Here is a 16449-nt window from a genome sequence, read left to right as displayed (position 1 = left end):
GGCGGGCTTCAAATTGGTTCCACAGGTCGGCATAACATCAAGGGCCGAAGGGCCTATACTGCGCTGTTTTATGTCTGTGGTAGGTAAGTTACTTGAGAAAATTGTGAGGGATAAGATATACATGCATTTAGAAAAAAAAAGTGTTGATTAGGAGTCCTCAGCATGGATTTGAGAGTAGAAGATCATGCCTCACAATTTTGTTCGAGTTCTTTGATGAAGTGACCAGAAAGGTTGATGAGGGAAGACAGTGGATGTAGTCTATATGGCTTTCAGTAAGGCCTTGGATAAGGTTCCACATGGTAGGCTGTTCTGGAAGGTTAGATCGCATGGAATCCAAGGAGAGCTGGCAAATTATATACACAATTGGCTTATTATAGGAAGCAGTGGGTTATCGTGGAAGGATGTTTGTCGGAGCCCTGTGACTAGTGGAGTGCCTCAGGAGTCAGTGCTGGGCCCATTACTGTTTGTTATCTGTATCAATGACTTGGAAGAGAATGTACAAGGCATGATTAGTAACTATGCAGATGGCACTAAAATGGGTGGTATCGTGGACAGTGAGGAAGGTTCTCAGAAACTGCAGCAGGACCTTTATCAGCAGGGGAAGTGGGCCGAGAAATGGCAAAGGCAGTTTAATACGGATAAGTGTGAGGTGTTGGATTTTGGAAAGTCAAATCAAGGCAGGAGTTTCATGGTGAATGGTAAGGTCTTAAGGAGTGTAGTTCAACAGAAGGATCTTGGATTCAGGTGTATGATTCTCTGAAAGTGGAGTCACAGGTAGACAGGGCAGTGAAGGCGGCTTTTGGCACATTGGCCTTCATCAGTCAGGGCTTGGAGTACAGACGTTGGGAAATTATGTTACAGTTGTACAGGACATTGGTGAGGCCACAGTTGTAGTATTGTGTTCAGCTTTGGTCACCTTGCTATAGGAAAGATGTTAATAAACTGGAAAGAGTGCAGAAGAAATTTACAAAGATGTTGCCAGGACTCGAGAGCCTGAACTATAGGGAGAGGTTGGACAAGGTAGGATTTTTTTTAAAGAGCATGGGAGACTGAGGGGGAGTCTTACAGAAGTGGATAAGATCATGAGAGGCATGGATAGGGTTAATGCACTCCGGCTCTTTCCCAGGGTTGGGGAATCAAGGACTAGAGGGCATCAGTTTAAGGTTACAGGGGAAAGAACAAAAGGGAACCTGAGGGGCAACATTTTCTTTTTTTACACAGAGGGTGGTGCACAAATGGAATGACCTGCCAGCGGAAGTAGTTGAGGCGGGTACATTAATAACATTTAAAAGGCATTTGGACAAATACGTGGATAGGAAAGGGTTAGAAGGATATGGGCCAAGTGCAGGGAAATGGAGTTAGCATGGACCAGTGTGGGCCAAAGGGCCTGTCTCTGTGGTGTAGCACTCTTAAGAGTCTATGGACAGAGAGTCTCAAACTGAACTCCACAAAGTTAAGGTGTTGTTCTTCAAGTTGGTACGCAGCCTCACTGCACGCTGCAGGAGGCTGAGGACAGGAAGCTGAAGGATTGAAGTGACAGGTGACAGGAAGCTTGGGTGAGGGGTGGAGGGAGGTCAAACAGAATGGAGGTACCTCACCCAGTTGGCATTCAGTCTCCCTAACACTGAGCAGATTGCGTTGAGAGCACCACAAATTGGAGTGAGTACATGGTAAATCACCTGGAGCGAGTGCTGGATAGGTGGGGGAGACAAGGTTAAAGGGTGGATGATTCAGCACCTCTCCTTTGGCAAGTGGGAGGGGGCAGGGAACTGAACTAGGATGTGGTAGAATGCAGAGAGGTAAGGGATGTGTATCTGGTGACAGAAACAGCAGAGGATGGTCCCTGGAATACAGAGGCTGGGAAGGTGGAGGCTAAGGAAGCTAAATTACACTAACCCCATTTATCTGCCCACGGTCTATACCCTTCCATTCCTTGCTTAATCACATGCTTATCTAAAATCCCGTATCGGATAAATCTCCACCACTACCCCTGGCAATGTGTCCCAACCACCTGCCACTGTGTATATAAAAAACTTGACCCTCGCATCTCCTTTGAACTTTGCCTCTCTCACCTTAAATGCATGCCCCACTAATGCTACACATTTCAACTCTGGGAAAACCAATCAGACTGTTAACCCATTCTGTGCATCTCATAATTTTATAGAGTTCTATCAAATCTCACCTCAGCCTCTGCCACTCCAGAGAAAACAACCCTAGCTTGTCCAGCTTCTCCTTATAGCTCATACCCTCTAATCCAGGCAGCGTCCTGGTAAACCTCTTCTGCATCCTCTCCAAAGCCTCCACATCCTTCCTGTAATGTGGTGACCAGGAGTGAATGCAATTTATTGTCCATCCCTCATGGCCCCAGAGGGCAGTTAAGAGTCAACCATATTGCTGTGGGTCTGGAGTCACACGTAGGCCAGACCTGCTAAGGATGGCAGAGTTCCTTCCCTAATAGGACATTAGTCTGGGGTTCTGGATGACTAGTCCAGTGTCACTGCTGCTGTCTGCGTGGGTGGAGTCTGCATTGATCAGTGGTAGCCTAAGGAGGAACCTCTGAGTTTAAGTGGCCCACCAACCTCTTTCCTGGGTTGGTCAATAAACACTACCATTGCCAACAATGTCCACGCTCCAGAGATATCTTTCCTATAAACTGGTGCTTTGGAATTTGTCTCGAGTGCAATTGGGCTTTGACCTTCCTATCCAAGAAGACTATGGCAGAGCGGTAATGTTCCTGGACTATTCATGGCATTCCAGGTGTCAGCTGTAACCAGTGACTGTACCTTCAGCATGACTGGCCGTTCCTCATCGATATCTATAGGGATATTACTGCTGGTGACCCAGGTGTTTGTGCAAAGATGTCTTAACCTCACGTAGGAGTTCCTGAAAAGAAACCACAAGTGTTGTGAAATAATGCTCTTGCTGTTACTCCAGTTACATTTAAATTCTATGAAACAGAACACAGGCCAGGATGCAGTTAACAAACCCCCAAATACAGAGAAGATTCTAAACCCTACAATCTTGCAGAGCAGTTGTTGCTATGGCCAATTTTTCCTCGTCTTCTTCAACACTTGCATTGTTACTTTTAAACTAACTCACTATCTCAGCTTTTTCAACATTTTCACAGTTTTTTTTTTGAGTCCAAAGAGGGGCAGCACGGTGGCTCAGTGGTTAGCACTGCTGCCTCTCAGCACCAGGGTCCCAGGTTCAATTCCAGCCTCGGGTGACTGTGTAGAGTTTGCACATTCTCCCCGTGTCTGTGTGGGAGGAAACCCACAGTCCAAAGATGTGCAGGTTAGGTGAATTGGCCATGCTAAATTGTCCATAGTGTTAGGTGCATTAGTCAGAGGGAAATGGGTCTGGGTGGGTTACTCTTCGGGGGGTCAGTGTGGACTGGTTAGGCCGAAGGGCCTGTTTCGACACTGTACGGAATCTAATCTAATCATGTGGGCTGGCCGTGTTAAATCGCCCATAGTGTCCTGGGATGTGCAGGCTAGGTGGGTTAGCCATGGGGAATGCAGGGTTACAGGGATGGGATGCTCTTCGGAGGGTGAGTGTAGATGGGCTGAATGGCCTGCTTCCCCATTATAGAGATACTGTGATTCTATGAAAAAGCCATTACTTAGCTCCTGGAAGCTCAGTTGAGTCAATGTCGGGCTTTACTGTGCCATAAGCGTTGGGGGGTGGAGGGGGTTATGCCTGTAACTATTCGGGTAGATCCAGGAAACCTGAAACTCTGTGTGAGAGGTTTCCACTGAATACATCTCATGAGTGACGCAAACAATTGAGAAAATGCATATCTCTCAAATAATTCATTCACACACAAATTGCAACTTTTCTGTCCCAAAAGCAGGAATAAGGACCAGAAACATGGGGCTCTGAACAGGAGGTAGACTATATCAGTCACGTTAAACCCTATTTCTCTCTCTCTGCAAAGATGTTGCCAGGCCTGTTGAGTTTTTTTTTTATTTATTCATCATGGGATGAGGGTGTGGCTGGCTAGGCAGCATTTATTGCCCATCCCTAATTGCTGTGGGTCTGGAGTCACATGTAGGCCAGACTGGGTAAGGATGGCAGATTCCCTTCCCTGAAGGACATTAGTGAACCAGATGGGTTTTTCCAACAATCAACAAGGGATTAATAGTAACCAGTGGACTCTTGATCCTAGATTATTATTGAATTAAAATTCCACAATGTGCTGTGGTGGGATTTGCACCCAGGTCTCCAGAACACTACCTGGGCCTCCAGATTAATAACCTAGCGATAATATGACCAGGCCATTGCCTCCTTATTAACCAAGAGCAGGAGTAGGCCCCTTCGAGTTTTCTCCTCCATGTGATAAGGTCGTGGCTAATCCAACTCCCTCCCCCCACAATCCTCAGCAGCCTGAGTTACCTGGGGACCAGGGAGTCAGCTCTCTGGAGAGTGGTGGTGTCGAGCTCGAAGAGCGACGCAATATCATTTCCGTGAGGCACCGACACCAGCGTGTACATGATCTTCTCCACCAACTGGCGTTTGCTTTTAGCCGGTAACACATCCCCTTCACTCTGAAAGGAAGCAAAGCCAGATGGAATGTGGGTCAAAGGTCAAAGCCAACGATGTTACCTGGGACAGATACCTGCACAATGCATCCCAATTCAATGTACGATTAGACCTCCCTCTGCAGAAAATATATTAGTCACCAGGTGCTCATTGGGACTCTCTGGGCACTGTGGTAGTGCCTCTATCTCTGGGCGAGAAGTCCAGACGTATCAGAACATGTCCAAACAGGTTAATTTAAAATATTGGAACCAATTCAAGGTTCATGATCAGCACTGCACATATGGTGTATTTTGCACAATCTTTTAAAAATCAGAACAGAAATACTGCAACTTTCTCATATATTGATCTTTCTTTGCATCTTCTCTGTCGCTGTAACACTGTATTCTGCACTCTGTTCTATGATGCACTTACGTACCGTATGACTTGTCTGGTTAACATGTAAAACAATACTTTTCACTGTATCTCAGTACATGACAACAATAAATCAGATCAAATCTATTCCCTCACCTGATACAGTCTACTGCCCTCAAACTCAAATGTCTGGTTCCAATCACTGGATATGTAAACAAGAACAAAAATTGCTGGAAAAGCTCAGCAGGTCTGGCAGCACCTATGAAGAGAAATCAGAGTTAGCGTTTCAGGTCAAATAATGTTCTGAGGAAGTGTCACTGGACCGGAAACGTTAACTTGGATTTGTCTCCACAGACGCTGCCAGATCTGCTCAGCTTTTCCAATTTCTATTGTTGCTTCTGATTTCCAGCATCTGCAGTTCTTCCGGTTTTGTACTGGATATTTTGACTTAGCGGGGTCATTCCGGAGTGTGAAATAGAGTGTTAGAACATATTTCCAGGTTTCCAAAGTCAGTGGCAGTAAAACTGAAAAACTGGCAGACGTTTGTCACTCGCTGTCATCTGTTGAAACACATCGAGTTTACTCGCATCGCTAATAAAATCCCCAGTGAGGAGATTATTCCCAGCACTACGGAGATGTAACCGGTCTGACTTGTATACACCCCACTGCATTTCCCCAAGAATTGTCCCTCCTACACAAATTCTCCAACTGTGTATTCATCACAACTATCTTCTTATTTCTGTACTCACCAGCACATAGCCCCAGGAGTAATTTGGAGATTGTAACTTTTTGAAGATCCTATTTTTCAATTTCTCTTCTAGAATCTAAACTCTGCCTTCAATATGACCTCCATCTTTCCTCCATTATACATTAGATTTTGTACTTTGATATCAAGGATGGTATCGGGAATAGTGACATTGTACACTTTGCACTGTACTCCTCGAGTACAATTGACCAGAAAATCTAATTCACAATTCTTTGTGTGTTTATCCACAAGTAGAGGTAGATCAATTTGCTGGATAACCTGGTTATTGTTTTGGCCACTCTGTTAAAGTCACGAAGAGTAAATGGTCTATCAGTTCAGTTTGCTGCAGAGATGAGGCAGAAAGCTGCAAGACTGGGTTTCACCTCCTGGTGGCGCGCACTGCCCACTAACCAGGACACTCTCCAAAAGCTCCAAAACTGCTCTAGTAGATGGGTCACCCAGCTGACCGTGAAACATCACTTCCCACCACACACAGCAGCAGCAAGTAGCACTGAGCAGCACACCCTGCAGGGAGGGGCTTTGGAAATGTTCTCACACTAGGATTTATTGCTTGGCAACGACTGAGAGAAATATTCCTCGTTCATTGTGGGAACATCACGAGCAAGCCCCAATTTTAAAGTGACACTGATGTCTCACATGGTGACAGGGTGACCCTCTATTCTATAGGTTTAACAGCATGCTCCAATTCATAGTCTTACCAGACCACAGGGCTGCCCGCTGAGAGCCAGAGAGCCAAAGAGAGACGGATGACTGGTGATAGTTTAACCCAAGGGTCACCACCCCTCAGACGAGGGGAGAAGGAGAGTCTGCCACGGTAACCTCAGGTGGTGATGGGGATTGAACGCATGCTGTTGGCATCACACTGCACCACAAACCAATAACCAAGACCCAGGGACACAGTGGGGCCAGGCTGGGCTCTGAGCACAGGTCGCGATAGGGCTGCTGATGTTGGGCCTGGGGAGGACTGAGAGCCCAGGCTCCTGGAAAAGTACCAGGCCCGGATCCTTCTCCCTGGCCCTGCCCTCTGTGCAGGGGACGCTCTCCTAATCCCTTACTTCGAGGACAGCCTTTGTTCCCGTGGGGAAGGCCCAGCATGGAGAAAAATAATTTTTTTGTATTACAAGATTTACAAGGATGTTGCCAGGGTTGGAGGGTTTGAGCTATAGGGAGAGGTTGAACAGGCTGGGGCTGTTTTTCCTGGAGCATCGGAGGCTGAGGGGAGACCTTACAGAGGTTTATAAAATCATGAGAGGCATGGATAGGGTAAATAGGCAAAGTCTTTTCCCTGGGGTGGGGGAGTCCAGAACTAGAGGGCATAGGTTTAGGGTGAGAGGGGAAAAGATATATAAGAGACCTAAGGGGCAACCTTTTCATGCAGAGGGTGGTGAGAGTGTATGGAATGAGCTGCCAGAGGAAGTGGTGGAGGCTGGTACAATTACAACATTTAAAAGGCATCTGGATGGGTATATGACGAGGAAGGGTTGAGAGAGATATGGGACAAATGCTGGCAAATGGAACTAGATGAAATGAGGATATCTGGGCAGCATGGACGAGTTGGACCGAAGGCTGCTGAACATCTCTGACTCCATGACTGCAGGCCCATGCCTACAATTTGGAACTTATAACTTTATTTCTTATTGACTTATTTATACTGAGAAGTGTAACCTTTAAATATTTCTTTATTTCCTACACTTTACCTAAGGTTTTGTACCTGGGTACCCCGTAACTAAGATGGCACTGTGAGTGGTGACTTTGTTCAGTTTTCACTGTATCCCTGTACTTGAGTACACGTGAAAATAGAACCTTGCTCTGATACTGTAAGAGCACACGTGGTGTGTCTGTTCCAGGTTTTCTTTGGGGGGGGCGGGGAAATGGTGTGGTTGTCATGTTTACCAGAATCCCTCTGGAGCCATGCTCCACTGACAAAAGATGTGTTTTCTCCCAGAGCGGGTCAGCCTGCCCACTGAAATTATCTTCCTGTACCTGCCAGGTGTAGCTTAGTGGGTAACACTCTCACCTCTTCAGGCCCAGGGTCTTGTGTTCAAGTTCCACTCTGAAGACACGAGCATGGCCTGTACCCTTCAGTGCAGTACTCAAGAAGTGCTGGACTGTCAGGGGTGCTGGATAGATATCCCCTCAAACCTGCGTTGAAGCCCTATCTGCCCCTCTCAAGGGGAAGGCATAAAATAACTGATGACGCTACTCAAAGCAAAATGAGAGAGAGCGTTCTTCTTCAAGGCCTCTTCAACTAATGAACATCAGTCAATCCAGTCATGATCCTATTGTCATTTGTGGGGGCTTGCTGTGCACAAATTGGTTGCCATGTTTCCTACCTCACTGTGGTAACTACACTTCTACATTAATTCTTTGGCTGTGAAGCAGGTCGGAATATTTGAAGGACATGAAAGGCACCACGTAAAGCCACCATTTTTTTGTTCATCGCACAGTCTCATGCTGAAAACCAGCAGCAACCACCCAACCAGCAACTGCACCCAACTCATCACCTCACTCCTGTATCAGAGGCTTGTTCAGATTCGCACAGAATCGGAAATACTACAGATGACAAAACGGTCAAATGTAAACAACAAATGTTGGAAACACTCAGCTGGGACGACACGATCTGAGGGAGACAGAATTAGCGTTTCGGAAGATGGAATGGTCACAGATCTGAAACGTTAATGCCGTTTCTCTCAGCACAGATACAGTCCGACTGCCGACTAATTTCTTCTGTTTTCGTGGCGCTCAGTCAGATTTATTAGCTCTGAATGAGAAACTGTACCGCTTCTGAAAAGCTAACAGTGACGCTGCAAAGGGGAGATGCATTGCTGAAGCTATTCATCATGTACTTAATCAGGACAAACACAAGAAAGCCAAATTTCAAACAAACGCGAGCTCCCTCTCCCGGGGTCCTCCCATGAATTTCTCCATGGCAACATCATGGTCAATCTGAGCAACCAATCAGCACCCTTTTCTCCAGTTGTATAAATGGTTGTGACGGTTTGAAATTTGGCATTCTTGCACTTGTCCTAATGAACGCAAGAAAATACGTTTCAGCAACACATCTCTCCCTTTGGCAGCACTGAAGTGTGGTATTTACAGACCCAACAGGTTGGGGCTGTTCTCCCTGGACAGAAGGCGGCTGAGAGGAGATCTGAGGTTTTCAAAATCCCCAACAGACTGGACAATGTAGCTGTGCCCGCCGGTAAGATGTACAAGAGTGAGAGGGCACAGATTTGGTGATGTGGAAATGAAGCAAGGATGTTACGAGGAACATGTTTTTTCACTCAGCGGGTAGTTAGGGTCGGAAACACTGCCTGGAAATGTGGTGCAAGCAGGTTCAACTGAGCTATCCCAGAAGGCACTGCGTAGTTATTTGGATGGTATTGGCACTGGGTAAAGGAGGGCTGAGCTGGTGCACACAAAACCGGCTAAACTGCCTCCCTCAGCACTGTTACAATCCTGTGACAGTGACAGTGCTGACATCTCTTTGTATTTTTAATCGAGACCTGTTGCTGCCCTCCCCTTTTGGTGATTCTATTCATCAGGGACAGGAACCCACCTGAACCATTCACCGTCAGGGGCTCATGACCTCGTGTGATCACCACATTCTCTACCCCCTGAACTCCCGGGGCCGCTCCGCCCCCAAACTCTCAGCCCCACCACCTTATCAAACACCACGCCCCCCCTTCCTCCAGCCCCTATCAAACTCCCCACGCTCACGGTGGGCACAATGGCTTTGTTCGAGACACCGACAATCCTGTGATTCAGCAACTCAGTAAAATAAATAGCATTCCTGGAACGGTGACTCCTGTAGACTGAGCACCATTCTTCAATCAGAACTTGGTGATGCAGCATCAGTTTATAATGTAGCCACAACAGCTTCTAACTGAGGAATAGTTTGAAAGGTTCTATCAAAGGCTAACTAAAAGGCAGGCTGTTCAGCGACTCCAACAGCCTCAGTGAGCTGGACACAAACACAGGAGCACACAACATCAACCCCTTCCAGAAACCTGGAGAGTCCTGTCACCGACAGGGAAATAACTTCCACCGTGAATGCTAGCGACCAGGAGGGGCAAGTGACTCCACACCACCTCACCACGTTTCCCAGAAACATCTCAAAGTGCTTCATGTCCTAATGGTACATCTGAAGTGCAGAGATTGCAGGTATGCAGATAAACGTAATCACCATGGGAACCATTTGCAAGCTGCAAGATCCCTCGAACAACAACGAGAATATAAATCAGTTGATTACTTTCTCGTGGTGTTGAGATTGGTCATGGCAAGAAACAAGCGAGAGGTAAACTTGCATTTAAATAGTGCTGTTCACATTCTTGCTGATCATCTATTTCAAATCCCACAGAGAGGTCCTATCACTGCAGAAAGTGACTCTCTACTTGTCTGCTGCACTGTAGGCATGTGCACCTCATTCACAGGGGTAGGTCTGACAACTGCTCGAAAGGGATCTGAAAACACTGCTGCCTCAATATCAGCTGGAGACTACCTTAGTTCTGGGACTCAGGGGCTGGGGGGCTTATCTGTAGACTCTAGACATTCAGCCACAACAGGAACCCCGGGCTTGTACAGTACGTCACAAAGATCAGACAAACCTTTGACACCACATGAAAGAAACAGACATTGAATAATTGACTAAACATTTGGCTAAAAAGGCAGGGAACTGCAGAGTTTCGGGCCTTTGACAAGGAGAGGAATTGGTGCTGTTGGAATGGAGGAAGACTTTGGGTGGAGAAGGAGAGAGAGGGAGATGGCGAGGGAGAGACCTGAGTCAATCATGAAGGGTTGTGGGGCGTGACAAAGTTGCAGAGAAATGGGGGGGGGGGTCCAGGTCAATTATCTCCAGTACCTCATCCTCAGGTACCAACATGCATCATTCCTCAGTTCCACTTCCCCGGTCTCCTGCTCATCACATCTCCCCCGACCAGCTCCACTTGTATCCTCACTCCTTCCTCACTCTCACCACCCTCCCCCCTCAAGCTCAAAGTGAGGGTGCAGCAAAACAAGGGCTGGGCAGGTAGAGATACACGGACAGGGAGAAAGGAGAGAGGGTACAAGTGATACAGGCAGTGAGTGAGGAGTAGGAAGTTAGCAAGTGATGCATTAGTAAGCATAAAGGTGTAGACAGTTATTACTGTGTAATGCTTTGTTTTTAACAGCCTACATATCTATAAAGGATACTGTAATTCTACTTGCAGACTAATCACAATCTTCCAACATCCCTCATTATTCTTCTCGTAAATACCAACTGACTGTCAATTAACAGTGGAAATTCATCCACAATAAAGTAGAGAATTCCTGCAATCATACAATTCACAAGGTATCCTGCACACCACCCCTCTGCGAGTGAGGGGGATTTCATCAGGGTCTAGTCAGGATTCCTTGCAGCTACTCCCACTCTGCAGTAAAGGGGTGGGGGAGCCCCACCATCTAGCCCCTGGAAATGATCACCAACTGAACGGAGTGGGGACTGAATGTGGGGCACGGAGTCTCCCCTTGTTCAAACAGCTCAGGCCCACACACACACACCCCAACAACATTAGACAAAAAACACTCTTACTTACCACTCCCTTGGACTCTAGTTGATCGTGCTGATAGTCCGGATTCACCTAAAAACGAAGAATCAGACCTATAAAGCTAGGTGACAGCACAAGACAACGGGGAATAAACTTTCTCCCAGCTCGGGGCGGGGGGGGCAGAAGTTTACAGTGAACCCCATGGCCTGATAACAATAGAACACAAAACACAGAACACAACAGTGTAGCGCAGGAACAGCCCACAATGCTCTGCTGAACATAATGCCAAGGTAACGGAGTCCCTTCTGCCCGTCCTTGGTCTACATCCTTCCTTCCTTGCATATTCATCTGCTTACCTAAAAGTCCCTTAAACGCCCCTATCATATCTGCCTCCATCACCACCCTTGGCAGGGTGTTCCAGACTCCTACCACACTCTGTGCTAAAAGAATTGCCCCTCACATCTCCTTTGAACTTTCCCCCTACTCACCTTAAATACATGCCCCCTAATATTAGGCATTTCACCTCTGGGGAGAAAGATTCTGACCATCAACCCGAGCTACACATTTCATTATTTTATAAACTTTCTATCAAGTCTCCCCTCAGTGTCCAAAGAAAACAACCTGAGTTTTTCTAGCCTCTCCTTATAGTTCATACCCTTGAATCCAAGCAGTATCTTGGGTAAACCTTTACTGCACCCTCTCCAAAGCCTCCACATCCTTCCTGTAATGTGGCGACCAGAATTGATGCTTCCCATGAGCCTCTAGAAGCTGAAAAAGAAAGCTCAGAGCTAATTTGCTCCCAATATTGAAACCATGGCGATAGTGCAGAAGTAATATCAAATCAAAACTATATCAAAAAACATCCATTCTGTGACGGTTCCTCAGTATTTTGTGGGTGCACTTTGCTATACTATAACTAGGATGTTACAACGCAATTAAAAGTGAAAAAATAACGGAAGTTGCTGGAAAAGGTCAGTAGGTCTAGCAACATCTGCAGTGGGAAATCAGAGTTAATGTGATCAAGTGACCCTTCCTCAGGTGATATAAAAGGTGATATAATACTTTCAATGATTAATATTAATGTTTTATCAGAGCACACATCAGCCTGGTTATTACTTGCTTTAGTGTTAAAGGGACTGTACTATTGGACACCAAACAGGAAGTAGATGAACATATAGGGACTGCACCAAGGGAGTGCCATATTGGCAGAGGCGATGCGGTTTTGAGGGGCTGGTTTAACCTGCCTTATCGGTTTTAGATGGAGATCCATGATTAATTCAAAGAGGAAAACACACCTTCCCTCAACCACCATCGTCAAGAGACATAATCTGGTCAGCCTGACTGTGGTTTATGGGATCTTCCTGTATACAAATTAGCTGATGCGATACATCTCAACAGTACATGAGCCACAGAGAAAAAAAACTATTATTGGACTTTGAAACATATTCGACACATGTTGAAGAACATCTGCAAATGTAAATATAATAGAGGCTCAGTTTAGATACAAATATACATGTTCACTCCTTTGATGAGCTCAATTCAACGATGACAAATGAGATGTGGATTGAGCCCAAAGAATAAGATTCTCATTTATCCACATCCTTTCAGAGCAAAGGCTTTTCCCTCGCTGTTGTTAGTTCGCAGAGTGTGGGCGTCAAGCAGCCCATCCCTAATAACCCCAGAGAAGGTAGCGCTGAGCTCCCTTCATCAAGGAGCTCTTCTGCCCAGAGTCAAACCTGGGCCCAAGATGGCTGCAGTTGTCAGTAGCTGATTATCAACATTAACCCTGGGGCTATCCACAGCACAGAGCTCTACCAATCAGCTCCTTTCCCACTGTCAAAAGAATCTGGGCCAGGGCTGTTCATTGGTGATTCCAGGACGCTCAGGGGGTTACATTAGTACCGCTCTGCATGCTGTCATCAAGAAATTGCAAAGGATATAACTAGAGCTGATTTTTACAGAGTCTTACATTTACTTCCAGAGTGAACCGTTACACACAAAAACTTCCAAACTCAAATACGCTCAACCCCGGTTTCAGTGAGAGTGTACCCTTCAATCAGCTCAAGTGGAAAGCCCAGTTCACAACCTCCACACACACAAAAAACAACATCAACCAGTATTCAGACAGGCTAGGACACATACACCTCCAGGACAGGCAGGATTTGAACCTTGACCTTCTGCCACAGAGCTAGGACACTATCACTGTGCCACAACATCCTTCTGCCTGCATACAGTTAAATGCAGTTAACAAGGGAGACCATGTTTGAGCAGGTATAGCACATTAACAGACGTGCCATCGATGACCGTACAAGGTTCAAACACAACCTGTCACTATCAACATCTCGCAGATAACTATTGACCAGGACAGAACTGGAACAAAGCTATTTACAGTAAACTGTGAAAGCAGGAGTGAGACTCTGGGCACCATGCAGTGATTGGCTCATTCCACCCTCCGAAATCTCATTAGTTTAATCTACCCGTTTAAACCCGTTATGCCCACACCTCAGGAGCTGGCAGGACTTGAGCCCAAGTCTTCTGGGTCAGAGGTGTGGACACTACCACAAGAGGCCTAAGCAATGCGATGGTATACTGAGCACACACTTGCATGACTCAGAATAGTAATATCCAAGACGCTAGCCAGGAGTAAACAGCTCGGGACCTGCCTCTGAATTCACATTGTGGGAGATTAGAAATGTTGTGTTTGCAGTTGGGTGAGGGGGTGTAGTGGGGGGGAGGGGAAGGGGAACATTATACAAACGGTCGCAGAATTCTTGTAGTATGTAGCATACTTAAGGCTAAGACTTTAATGAATATAGAGGGTCTTTTAAAGAAAATAGTTTTAAGCTAGGAAATAATTTTCATTTCACAATAAAGCTTATAGTATGAGAGGAGAAACTGGATAAAAGAACAAGCTGTAACAAATAAGGAACAAAGAATGCAGACATACAAGGACAGCAGGATGGCCAGATAAGAAAATAACCAGAGAGAAAAAAAACAAGTGAGGTAATCGGCTTATGATAGGATGGGAAAAGGGAGGCGTGATTCCCAACTTGTAAATGAATAAGATTGCTTACATGCTCTGTTTTCGCGCGCATTTCTGCTTGATTACAGAAGCGTCCAGTTCTTGCAAGACTGTAATAAATTGTTCTTGTTTCCAAGGCTTTGTCTCAGGCTGATTGATTTGTGAGTGAGTTCTGTTTCTCACAATTGGGGGCTCGTCCGGGATCCAAAACGCAGACTGCTCGACACTCTTGGGATGATGGGGGAGGTGCACCTCGCCGATTTCGGTGATCCCCGACTCCCTTGCTTGTCGTTCGCGGTTTGGGCGAGTACGATCCAGACTAGGAGACCCTGGAAACAAGGCGGGCAGACACGGCGGGTTCGGTCGGGCAACTCTTGTGCACAAGACCCGGGTAGGGAAAGGTCTTAAAGGATATATCCGGGCGACCGGGGGCAGCGGTATGTGCTGCAGGAATTGCCGCGGGACGGGGCACACCGAAATGACCATTTTACTCTGTGCACAGACCATGGTAAGAAAAGAGACCTTTAAGTATTGCCTTGGTGGTCGGGTGTACAAAAGTACGGGGAATTGGCGATATATAAAATTAAGCATATGTCCATGGAAAACAGCCCGTGTCAGAAGGGCTAGTAGCTGAAGGGCTACTGAGGGTGCACTTCGTAACTAACTTATGGCCAGACGTCCAGAAAAATAATCAAAAGCTAGAGTCGTTGCAGGAAGCTCAAAGTGTCTGTGAGACAGGGTGTGTGTGTGTGAGAAAGAGAGAGAGAGAAAAAGAGCTGTACAGCTAGTAGAAAGTTTAACCCTTTGTGATTTGGTTTGAATGCACATTTGTTTGTTGGTGATTGAATGTTCCCTGGAGCTTGAGATCCGGGACTGTTTTGAATCTGATTTCTACTATGGAAATTTTAACATGATTTCTTTTAAGGTTAAGGATTTTACAGATTATGAAATAAAATGTTAACTCCTGTTCTTTTTACAGGTCATGACTGCCTTACTATCAGTTTCTAACTAATCTCTTTTATCCTTACATAAAAGTGATTTATGGAGAACAGTTGAAGTCTCAAAAAGCATATAATTGGTCAGATTAATCGGATGAGTAATGTGTCTGGTCAGAACCCTGAAGGGGGTGACACCGGACCTCGTTAAGATTAATTAAATTAGCAACAATGGGAGGCACGGGGAGTTGCCTGGGTAACGATCGATCTGTAAATAATGTTAAAGGGGGATATATTCCACCCGACAGTCCTTTGGGGAGAATGTTGGGTAATTGGGAACACAATTCCCGGACGCGGGAGAAAGATAAGGCTACAATGATAAACTATTGTTGTTTCATTTGGACTAGAGAAAGTATTAAGACGCCTGATATTTTTGTTTTGGCCCATTTATGGGTCCGATGAGGACTGGCTGTGTCAAGATCTTAATATATATTTAAAATGGAAAGAACCGTACAGTCAAGGAGAGTCAGAACATGCGGCTTGTTGGATAGGGAGCACGGGAGTAAAATTATGTCCCGTGAATACGGAGGAATCAGGAAAAAAAATGAAAAAGGGAAGCCACAGTGGGATCCCTTAATGTGTTTGCCGCCCCCATATACTACTCCCCGGAACGAGCCGACAGCTCCCGAAGTAGAACCGAGTCCAGACACAGAAAGGGGAGCAGACTCTGAACTAAAAGATGCAGAACCTGGAAGGGGGGGTGGGGGGGGGGGCAGAGTCACTCAAGCCACCACACGTAAAGGAGGGGCAGAGATAATGGAAAATGGAAAATTATGTCCCTTACAAGAGGTTCCGATTGGGGAAGGTACAATCAGATATGTTAACGCTCCCTTAACTAGCAGTGAAGTTAGGGTCTTTAAAAAGGAAATGAAAAGTTTAATAGAGGATCCGGTTGGACCAGCCAAACAATTAGAGCAATTCCCAGGGCCTAAGTTATATACCTGGGGAGAACTGATGGGAATTTTAGGAACGTTATTTTCAGGGGAAGAACGAGGTATGATTAGGAGAGCGGCTTTATAGGAATGGGAAAAGAATCACCCAGTTGGGGAAGAAGGGGCCCCAGCAGAACAGAAATTCCCAAATGTTGACCCTCATTAGGGAAAATAATGACAGAAGATAGGAAGTCAATGCGGGATTTACGAGAAATGGTAATATTAGGAATTAGAGGCGGCACCAAGATCACAAAACTTTGTTAAGGCCTTTGAAGTACGACAAGAGAAGGATGAAACCCCTTCTGCATTTCTT

General features: G+C 46.0%; 1 protein-coding gene across 3 annotated transcripts in view; it reads right to left on the bottom strand.

Annotated features, from left to right (window-relative positions):
* Positions 1–16449, bottom strand: part of itpr2 (inositol 1,4,5-trisphosphate receptor, type 2) — a 241261-nt gene that overhangs the window by 138343 nt on the left and 86469 nt on the right. For 2 of the 3 annotated variants that reach the window (XM_043713352.1, XM_043713350.1), the window contains exons 10-12: positions 11236–11280; positions 4396–4547; positions 2784–2883 (exon numbers count right to left, since the gene is read on the bottom strand). In XM_043713352.1, the coding sequence (XP_043569287.1) occupies positions 2784–2883; positions 4396–4547; positions 11236–11280 (297 nt within the window). The remainder of the gene's footprint in view (positions 1–2783; positions 2884–4395; positions 4548–11235; positions 11281–16449) is intronic. The other variant, XM_043713351.1, reaches the window with a different exon arrangement.

Source organism: Chiloscyllium plagiosum, chromosome 23, assembly GCF_004010195.1.
Source record: "Chiloscyllium plagiosum isolate BGI_BamShark_2017 chromosome 23, ASM401019v2, whole genome shotgun sequence".
Taxonomy (NCBI): Eukaryota; Metazoa; Chordata; class Chondrichthyes; order Orectolobiformes; family Hemiscylliidae; genus Chiloscyllium; species Chiloscyllium plagiosum.
The sequence above is the reverse complement of the archived record's forward strand: the minus strand, read 5'-3'. Positions and strand labels throughout refer to the sequence as shown.